Source organism: Mirounga leonina, unplaced genomic scaffold (genome assembly GCF_011800145.1).
Source record: "Mirounga leonina isolate KUSES-001 unplaced genomic scaffold, KU_Mleo_1.0 Mir_53, whole genome shotgun sequence".
In the NCBI taxonomy this organism is placed as follows: Eukaryota; Metazoa; Chordata; class Mammalia; order Carnivora; family Phocidae; genus Mirounga; species Mirounga leonina.
This window is the reverse complement of record NW_023270807.1, coordinates 10,719,836-10,729,747: the sequence shown is the minus strand read 5'-3', so window position 1 is coordinate 10,729,747 and position 9,912 is coordinate 10,719,836. Positions and strand designations below refer to the sequence as shown.

The window sequence follows — 9,912 nt, the reverse complement described above, 5'->3', positions numbered from 1 at the left end:
GGCCTGGAAAGATGACATCATCGGTGTCTCTCAGGCCATTGTGGAGGGAGGTAAACTTGGCCTTTCAGACTGCTGGACTTGTCATCCAAAACTCCTATCTATCCATTCACCGTGCCACCTTGGTGGAAGAGGTTTGTGCCCTGACCAGGCTTGTCCTTTGTCTTTGTGGTTAGCACTCTCCTTGGGCCTGTGAATGTTTCGGTGGCTGGGACATAGCCAGGCAATGCCTCTTAGGGTATCTCACCTCACTGTGCCCCCAGCTTTTTATAAGTGAAATCAGACATGATTGGTTGACCCCCCTGGATTTACATCTTCGAGTTAGAAAAGACCTACTAGGAGGCATTCACAACTCAGGATTTGCTTCCTTTGGCAGAGCCATACTTCCCTGGTTAGGAGGAAATATAAATAAGAATATGATCAAGGGCATCTGGGTGGCTCAGTCTGTTAAGCGTCTGCCTTCGGCTCAGGTCATGATCTCAGGGTCCTGGGATCGAGCCCCGCATCGGGCTCCCTGCTCGGGCGGGAAGCCTGCTTCTCCCTCTCCCTCTGCCCCTCCCCCTGCTCATGCTCTCTCTTACTCTCTCTCTCAAATAAATAAAATCTTAAAAAAGGAGAATATGATCAGAAACCTTTCCTTGACTCTTACAGATACCCACAGACTCTGTCACTAAGACAATAGTTGCCCAACAAAGATCCTTCCAGCTCTCCAGCCAAAATTGTTCTTTATAATCAGATAGGCTCTGATTATCTTTTAGCTGAGCAAAGACGTGTCTGCGGCACCACCTGCATGGATTAACCCTTCTGGGGAAGTTGGAACTCAACTGTACAGGATCACTGAGCAAGCCACTGGGCTTAAAACGGTGACTCTTTCAGCGGGGTCTAGCTTTGTCTTACTTGATTCTGATTGGTTTGGGTCTTGGAGACAAGGGCTCTGAAGTGCACTCCAGAGGTCAGGGACTATCCTGTTTGTAATAGGCACAATAATCTCCCTGGTGCATTTTCCTCCCTCAAAAGCTTTAAATGCATGTTCGCCGCTGCTAACCACCAGGCATGTGATCTCCTGAAGACTGGACTGCCAGAAAAAGAATGAAGAGGACAACTGACTTAAAAATTAGGAACTTTGGGACCCCTGGTTGACTCAGTCGGTAGAGTTTGCAACTTTTTTTTTTTTTTTTTAAGCATGCGACTCTTGATGTCTGGGTTGTGAGTTCAAGCCCCATGTTGGGTGTAGGGATTACTTAAAAACAATTGTGAACCTGAAGTTGTAACCTGTGACTAACCATAGTCGTAGAATGCCTTACATTTTGATCACCTGTCTCAGTTAAGCTTAGAATCTAATCAAAAGGGAGATGTTGCTGAAAAGAAAACCACAGGCCCCACATAGAGTCACTTATGTTAAGGCCCCACATCAGCAAACCAAGACTTAATACCTAACCTAATTGTTGTTTCAATCCTCCCAGAAATGTGACCTCTAACCAGTCAACCTGGAAGTCCCTGGGCAGCACTAGGAAATTTACAGATAGACCCCTCCTGTGCCCCTTAGGAGGGAGACCTTACCTAAAACAACACCCTCTTTGCTGATAATCCCCTCCCCTCCCCCTCCTCTCTGCATTTACAAATCCTTCTTTTTCTTTTTCTACAAACCTTTCTGTTTGCTAGGTGGGATGCTGCCCAATGCAGGAACTGTTCAATAAAGCCAATTTGATTTTTTTTTTTAAAGATTTTATTTATTTAATTGAGAGAGAGAGAGAGCACAAGTGGGGGGGAGGGATAGAGGGAGAAGCAGGCTTCCCGCTGAGGAGGGAGCCTGATGCGGGGATCATGACCTGAGCCGAAGGCAGATGCTTAACCAGGCAGATGCTTAACCGACTGAGCCACCCAGGTGCCCGCTAATTTGATTTTTTAAATTACTCAGTAAAATTTTTATTGTTTAACATCGCCAGTCCACAGGTGAGAAAAAGGAGACTGTCAGAGAAGTAAAATAACTTGCCCAAAACAACCCAGACAGAAGTTGGCAGCATCTTGCGTTAGGGCAAGGAACAAGAGGTGGGGTCAGCATCTTGCTGGGCTTCCCAGAACCCAGTGGGACTGCCCAGGACGTCTCAAAAGTTCAAAGGACCTGCTAGTTTCCGGGCCTCCCCAGATGATCCCTGCCCTGCCCCCAGGGAACATTTCTTTGCTCCTTAGAGAGCAGCTCTGTGGGGAAAAGGTGGCAGAAGGTGGGGCGGAGGAACCACTCTTGAAGAGGCTCCCGAAGAGAGTGTGACTTCTCAGACAGAATTTGTCGAGGGCAGAGGAAGGAAGAGGGAGGTGGCCGGCGGAGATGATTTCTGGGAGGCAGTGGGAGCGGCAGGGGAGGGAGAGGCTGGCTGACTCAGTTTCATCTTTGGGGCCACAGAGGAGGCAGGGGGCAGGGATGGTGCAGAGAATCAGTCACCAGACTGGGGTGGGGGGGATCGGAATCCCAGCCCCCAGCTAAGCATAAGAGGGGTGGGTTGGTGTCCTGCAAATGGAAGGAAACCTCGGAGCAAGGCTGCAGGAGGAACTCGAAGCCAGCCCTGCCTCGCCCCGCCCTGCCCCTCCCTTCCCCTCCCCAGGACAAATGTGCACACACACGCAGGAAGGATCTAGATGTATTTAAGGTCAACAGGTCCCTAAGCTAAGAGGATTTAGAGGCTGTCTCTGGCCAAGAGGCTAAACAGCTTGCACGCACAGGACCCATTGTATAGGCCGGAGAGACCAGAGGGGAAGCCATGGAAAGATATGGAAGGATAGGCGATGTGCAGTTGAGGGGGAAGCCATGGAAAGATCTGGAAGGATAGGCGATATGCAGTTGAGGGGCTGCCGTAGGTGGTCTGGGCTTTTTACTGCAGCGAGAGGCTGGGGGAGGGGGATCTGGGGGTAGAGACTCCAAGGTCCAGAACTGGGGGACCGAGGGTCCCTTGATCCTTTCTGGGAGGGCAGTAGTTTGGCAGGCAGCAAGTCTCTAACAATAAAAATGATTTGAGGGCGCCCGGGTGGCTCAGTCGGTTGAGCGACTGCCTTCGGCTCAGGTCATGATCCCAGGGTCCTGGGATCGAGTCCCACATCGGGCTCCCTGCTCGGCGGGGAGCCTGCTTCTCCCTCTCCCACTCCCCCTGCTTGTGTTCCCTCTCTCGCTGTGTCTCTCTCTGTCAAATAAATAAAATCTTTAAAAAAAAAAAAATAAAATAAATAAATAAAAATAAAAATGATTTGAACCAGAATGCCTTCTAGGCAGGCAGGAACCCACCTGTGGCCACAGTCCTCAGCCCTCCTGGCCTCACACCCAGGAGGGTCCGTTCATTTCTATGATCTGCTAGCTGGTGGGGGTGATGGATTTTTGACCTTTGAGACACCTGCATTGTCACCTTTGGAGACCCCAGGGGAGGAGAGAGGAGGCTAGGGCCCTATGGGCCCCTAACTTTGCCCAGTGCGGTCTCCTCCCATGCTGCTCCTTGGTACCCTGCTCAGTACAGTCCGCCGGGAGGGACTGCTGTGCCTTTAGCATCCCTCGTGCCGCACATAAATGTCAACAGCGCCCTCTAGTCTTTGTGACAGTCACACATTCTTCCCTGGAAGTAGGGTGACACCCTGAGAGCTAGTGGGGCCCCTCTTTGGGGCTGGGGAAGTGATTTCCACCCCCGCCAGAATTTTCTTGGCATAGAAACACGGGACATGGAAGCCAGCGGCATGGGCTGTTTATTATAATAACGCCCCCAAGTGAGGCAGAGAAGAGAGGGGCTGGGCCAGGAGGCCAGTGAGCGGGAGGGTGTGAGCAGGAAAGTGTGGAGAGCCTCCACAGCCACTGCGGAAGTGACACTTAATCTCGGGAAAATATACTCAGAGAGAGAGAGAGAGAGACACGGGGGAATCCAGCCACCAGAAGCAGGCTGGGGAAAAAGAGAAACACGTTGGGCTGGGAGGGTGGCGATGGGAGGGTGGCGATGGAGGAAGCTCAGCATCCGGGGCCCGGGTGCTACTAGCTGGAGCCCATTCCATCAGCAGAGACTGCAGAGCCGAGCGCAGCAAAGAAGGCCCTGCTCTGGGGCCAGAAGCCCCACACTGGTGGTGGTGGTGATGGGAGCCAGGCTCCTGGAGCTCCTCTATCCCCACATGGTTGTCTGCAGCCACTGTGGGGAGAAAAGAAGCAGATCCAAGGATGGGGGGGGGGTGGGCAGGATGGCTGGGGGAGCCGTGAGTGGGAGTGCCAGAAAATCCCTTCCATGTACCTGGGTCAGATTCAGGTGAATATAGCCAGTATTCTTGGGGTCCATGGACAGAAAGTAAGCTGTTTCGGAAAGGAGGCAAGGGGAGCGGTTTGGGAGCTGAGTCTGTGGTCTGCAAGACCCACTCCCAAAGAGGCAGGATGTCAGAAAGGGCGTAAGAAGCTGTCCCTTGCTGCTTCTCAGCTCACCCTCAGCCCCGGAAAGACTTAAGGATAACACCTCATGGTCTTGCTAGGAGCCATATGCTAAGTGTCGCCATATGCGAACCCCTGTGTTCTGGACCCCCATCCTAGGAGGTCAATACTGTTGTTGTCCACATTTTATTTTTTATTTATTTATTTTTAAAGATTTTATTTATTTGTTTGACAGAGAGAGACACAGCGAGAGAGGGAACACAAGCAGGGGGAGTGGGAGAGGGAGAAGCAGGCTTTCCGCCGCGCAGGGAGCCCGATGTGGGGCTCGATCCCAGGACCCTGAGATCATGACCTGAGTCGAAGGCAGACGCTTAACGACTGAGCCACCCAGGCGCCCCTGTTGCCCACATTTTATAGATGAGAACAGAGGACAGAGCCACAGAGAGATAAATGACTTGCTCAAGGCACAGAGCCAACAAGTGGTGAAGCTGGGATTTGAACCCAGATCATCTGTGCTCTTAAGGGGGCGTGGTTTGGGAGCAGAGTGCTCCTCATGTGGGTGTGTGGGAGGCTGCCCTGGTCCTTAGCCCAGGGTGGGGAGTGGGCAGATGACTGACTCACTGAACATGGCCTTCAGCCTCAGGAAGCAGCTGATGAAGCTGTCAAAATCCACGATCATGTCGTCGTTTGCGTACCTGGCCACCAGCACCTGCGACACCTTGTTATTCAGCTTGATGCCTGGGAGGGAGAGGAGTGCGGACGGGGAGTCCAGCCCTCTGGCCACTGCTTCCTCCCTCCCTGCCCCCAAACCCTCTCCTGACCCCCTGCTAACCTGCTTTTTCGATTGCCAAGCGCATCTCATAGGAGTTCAAGCTGCCTGAGTGGTCCTCGTCACACTCTCGGAAGATGTCCTGAAGGGACAGACAGATGAGGCAGGGCCGTGTGCATAGGGTGGTGGTTGAAATAATGAAATGCTTTCGTACAGTTAACCTACAAGGGCTACCCAAGACCCAGGGCTGCCTACCCTGGCCCACTCCCTGAGTGCCCAGTATTCCTGTCATCTAGTGACTGTAGGGGACGTCTGGCAAGGGAGCGGGTTGGAAACTGAGTCAGTAGTCGGAAAGACCCACTCCCAACTGGGCCTTCCGCATGTACCCTTTAAGCGGGCTGATGCCTGGACTGTACTGATTGTTAACTATTTTGGCCAGCTAATACACAAACACTTGCACAGATCCTGTCCTGTCCTGTGTATGTGTGTGTCTAGTCGGGGGCTCCCGTTCTAGCATCATCCTTACTAATCCCCATCACTCTTGAGGACCGCCCTCTCTGCCCACCATAAACTGTCCTTTCAAATTTTTTTTTTACCGTCCATTTCTTGATTTTTTTCCACAGGATCTGGAACTCGGGAAGCCCCAGCTTGCCAGAGCCATCTTTCTGGGGGGGTGGTCAAGGATGTCAGAGGAGGGAGCGTGAAGAGAGTATCTTGGGGTCAGGGAAGCAGAGGGGCTCACTGAGTGGGGGGCTGTGTGAGACCAGGGGTTCCTGTGTGGTCACTATATTAACAGCCAGAATGGCATCTTTTGCTACCTTAGAGTCTAATCCCCAGCAGGAAGGAGGGCATGGCTGGCCAGAGAGGTGGCCACCTCTGGGGGCCAGGCTTGGGGTGGGGGTCAGGGGTGGGAGAGCGCTGGACAAGAAGATACATCCATGAGGTTGACCATACAGCGGCACACGTCTAGGCCGAAGCCCGTGGTCCTGAAGTTTCTGACTGTGAGGGAGGGAAGGGGCGGGAAGACAGAAGGAGTGAGTGGGGCATTGTGGGGGATGCAGGGAATGGTCGAGGTGGGGCAGAAACTGTAGGGGAAAGGTTGTGAGTGGCAGGGGGCAGGGGGAGGGTTGGAAGACTCACGTTTGGTGACCACCTTGTTGAGCAACTTCTGTAGCTCATACATGCCGATCTCCTTGCCCTAGGAAGGGGGACCGTCAATCTCTTCTCTGGCACCTTCACCCTGGCCACCTCCTTTGGGCACCCAGCCCTCAGCCTCTCACCTCTCCTCCTGCCACTATCTCAAACAAGTGTATGAAGTCCTGATCTATGTCCTTCTCAGAGAATTTCTCCTGCAGGGAAAGGAGTGAGAAGGGGACCCAGTCCCGAAAGTTCCTTCACACTCCCCAGATGCTTCCTCTGATCCCTCCACCCCACAGCCTCCCCTCACCTCTTGGAGTAGCTCAGCATAGTTGGCTTCATCCAGTTCCCTGAGCAAAAGTGGAGGAAGTCTTGGGAGTTATCCGGGATCAGGGAGACAGGGATTTTAGTGGGGTGGTTGTGAGATCATGTCATGTATCTGAAGCAACGTGGAACAGGCTGCATGGGATCTGGGTTCTGATTCTGGTTTGCTCCCAACTGGGACTCCCCGTCCTTGTGCCTCAGTTTCCCTGACTTAAAAGAGAGGTAGATTTGGGGAGGACCCGATGACTGCTCCCTAAGCGTGTCATCCTACAGCTCTTGGGCAAGTGGCCTTGGAGCAGTGAGGCAGGGCTTCTCACCAGGACTCGCTGTGCTTCTCTGTGAAGACCCGAAGCAGGAAGTCAGCATCCCTGTGTGGCTCAAAGGTGGAGGGAATGATGACATATTCCCCCGGAGGCAGCCGGAGATGGCTGCTCACCTCACGTGAGTTAGTAAAGATCTCTGAGAAGCCATGGTCCTGATACTTTATGAAGAAGTCCTTCTTCAAGCGAATATCCTGGATGTTCTGAAACTATATGTGCCTTGGAGGTGGGTACAGGGCTGGCATGGGAGGGTAAGGCGAGAGGGACCCCGAAAGTGAAGCCTGGCTGGGCAAGGGTTGCGGGAGGTGTCACCACAAACTGACCAGTCCTGGACACCACCCACCTGGCAGGTAACCCCAGTATGATCTCCTGCCCCAACTCCCACCTGGGGCCCTAGGGCACTGGAATCCTAACCCAGCGGCCCTGAGAGCCCTTGGCTGAATTCCACCCTTTGCCCATCCACATGCAGCCAGAGGTGGGGTAGCGCCTGCCCAGAATCAAGCCCCACATCTTCTGTACCTCTTTTGGGACCTAGGAAGAGAAGAGAGAGGGAAGTCAGAGCCCCAGGATGGTGAAGGGGCTCAGGCCTGTACAAGCCAGGTACTGTGTGTGTGTGTGTGTGTGTGTGTGTTGGGGGGTGTTAAGGGCCCTGGGACACTGGTGGCAGGGTGGGGCATGGGCTCGAATAGCTAAAAGTCCTAGCATTAATATTGATAGTCCGTAAGTTTGGGAGAGCAAAGTACAGTTTATACAAAGTTTTGCCAGTGGGGGGACATTTCTACCACGGCAGGTTAAGGACAAGAAACCGAATCCCAAGAGGTGAGGTAACATGTTCAACGTCACACTGCTAAAAATCAGCTGGGATGAAAATCTAGGAGAGCATTTTCCTGAACGTGAGCATTTTCCATGGAACATTCCTATCCTACAGGAAGGTAATAGGTGATTACCGAAATGGAGCGTTAAACATAGTTCTGTAAAATAGTTCTGTAAAAAGGTGGGTTAGAGGGGCGCCTGGGTGGCTCAGTCGTTAAGCGGCTGCCTTCGGCTCAGGTCATGATCCCAGGGTCCTGGGATCGAGCCCCGCATCGGGCTCCCTGCTCCGCGGGAAGCCTGCTTCTCCCTCTCCCACTCCCCCTGCTTGTGTTCCCTCTCTCGCTGTGTCTCTCTGTGTCAAATAAATAAATAAATTCTTAAAAAAAAAATAAAAGGTGGGTTAGACCAAGTGGGTTAGACCCATTAGTTCTGTAAAAAGGTGGGGTAGACCAAGATAAATATGTTGTTCTCCTCTAGAGATAACCAGAGCCTTTAACACGTTGATGCCCTGCAGAGCTCAGGGTGGGAAGTAGAGAATATAACCTTTCCTGAAGGACCACATCTAACCTTGGAAATATCTTGAGGCATGTCTGGTGTCTGTTAACCTGGTGGGCTCCCAGCCTAGAAGGAGGGCAAGACTTGTGTCTATGTTTGTTCACTACTGACCCAGTGGAGAGTGGACTGGGGCCTGGCACACAGCAGGGGCTCCATAACTATTTGAACAAATGGTCATTTATAAGATTTTGCAAAGCACGATTTTGGAAACATTGCCAGGGATTTCTCTTGGCTGCTGGAGTCAATGCTCTGTGTGGGGGTATCTGGGCGGGGAGACTTGGGGATGGTGTGGAGAAGTCTCAGAGCGTCTGGGAATCAGGACACAGGCTCTGTTTCTGAGCCTTGGGTGTGTGAACTTGGGCAAGTAACCCCACCTCCCTGGTGCTCCATCTCCTTCCTCTTCCTGGAAGGCCTTCCTATTCGTAAGGCCTTCGGAAGGGTGTTGCAGGGGTGAGGCCAGGCAAGGGAGCAAGAGACTGGCTGGGGGACCTGCTGGAGTGCCCACCATGTAGATGACAAAGCCAATGGTCTGCAGCTGGGCTCCTTGGGGCCGCGCCCGTCGCCAGTTCTTCTGCATCAGGGCCACCAGGCAGGTGCAGACGGCTTGGTCGTCCTCTGGGTCGTCGTCGTCGTCCTCCTCGGGGAGAGAGATCCTAAACTGGGGGTTGCTCCAGAACGTGTCTGTGGAGGAAGCAGGTCAGCAGGGCCCTGCCCTTCCCCGGGGTGGACGGGCTTCCCAGCCCCGGGGCCTGCCTCCTCGACGGGGCCCGGCGGGATCTGGGGGGGCCCCGACGTCCTGCACGGTGGGCCCTGGGTCCCGTCACCCACCAAGGTGGTTCCTGCAGCCCCCCGCAGTGCTGCCACGTCGCCAGCTGCCCTCATAGAAGGTGGTGTGCCAGGAACTCTTGTGGTCCCCCGCGAGGGCATCGGGCGTCAGGTTGCAGATCTCCAGCAGCGTGAAGTTGTCCAGGAAGTCCTCGTAGGACATCCTGCGGTGCGGGGGCAGGGGCGGGGTGACGGCTGGAGCCTGCGGCATCCCCACACCCAAAGCTCCCCCCCTACCCCCCCAGGAGCCTCTCCATCAAAGGCACAGGTGCGAGGGTGGCGAGGAAAGGAAGGGACGGGGCATGGGGGCAGAGGAAGCCCCCCGCCCCCCTCCCTGCCCCGAGCTGCACTGACCAGAACTCCCCGTCCTCCTTCCTGAGCAGGAGCTGCTTCTGGACGTCGGGTGCCACGTTTTCCCACTCCCTGGCGCTGGAGCAGAGACAGGCGGTGGAGGGAGAGGGGCGGGGCTCAGGAGGCATTTTGGTCCTCCCCAAGGGATTCCCCCACCCCTGCCTGTGAGGGTCCTGAGTTAGATGGAGAATCTGGTGGGTGGCACTGCCTCGCTCGTGGGCCTGCTGGGCGCTCTGCCCCTCACCGGACAGTGCTGGTCAGGGGCGCTTACTTGTCACTCCAGGCTCCGTTCCACTCGATCCGGCCCCAGGGATTCCGGACCCGAATCAGGGTCTCTGTCCTGCCTTGGTACGAGACCTGGTGGGAGGGGTGTGGCCAAAGGTCAGGGGCCTCAGGCAGGAGGGATTCCCCGGGGCTCCTTTGCTCAGGATAGCATG

The 9,912-nt window shown here is 54.3% G+C and overlaps 1 protein-coding gene across 1 annotated transcript in view; it reads right to left on the bottom strand.

The window, feature by feature from the left end:
* Positions 1 to 3,225: 3,225 nt before the first annotated feature.
* CAPN11 (calpain 11) overlaps positions 3,226 to 9,912 on the bottom strand; it is a 12,737-nt gene continuing 6,050 nt past the window's right edge. Inside the window, exons 6-20 of the mRNA XM_034990819.1 lie at positions 9,747 to 9,865; positions 9,479 to 9,553; positions 9,128 to 9,288; positions 8,805 to 8,980; positions 7,451 to 7,462; positions 6,929 to 7,140; positions 6,598 to 6,637; positions 6,431 to 6,499; positions 6,291 to 6,348; positions 6,085 to 6,149; positions 5,747 to 5,815; positions 5,214 to 5,292; positions 5,003 to 5,119; positions 4,251 to 4,309; positions 3,226 to 4,151 (exon numbers count right to left, since the gene is read on the bottom strand). Coding sequence (XP_034846710.1) covers positions 4,125 to 4,151; positions 4,251 to 4,309; positions 5,003 to 5,119; positions 5,214 to 5,292; positions 5,747 to 5,815; positions 6,085 to 6,149; positions 6,291 to 6,348; positions 6,431 to 6,499; positions 6,598 to 6,637; positions 6,929 to 7,140; positions 7,451 to 7,462; positions 8,805 to 8,980; positions 9,128 to 9,288; positions 9,479 to 9,553; positions 9,747 to 9,865 — 1,338 coding nt within the window. The 3' untranslated portion in view covers positions 3,226 to 4,124. The remainder of the gene's footprint in view (positions 4,152 to 4,250; positions 4,310 to 5,002; positions 5,120 to 5,213; positions 5,293 to 5,746; positions 5,816 to 6,084; positions 6,150 to 6,290; positions 6,349 to 6,430; positions 6,500 to 6,597; positions 6,638 to 6,928; positions 7,141 to 7,450; positions 7,463 to 8,804; positions 8,981 to 9,127; positions 9,289 to 9,478; positions 9,554 to 9,746; positions 9,866 to 9,912) is intronic.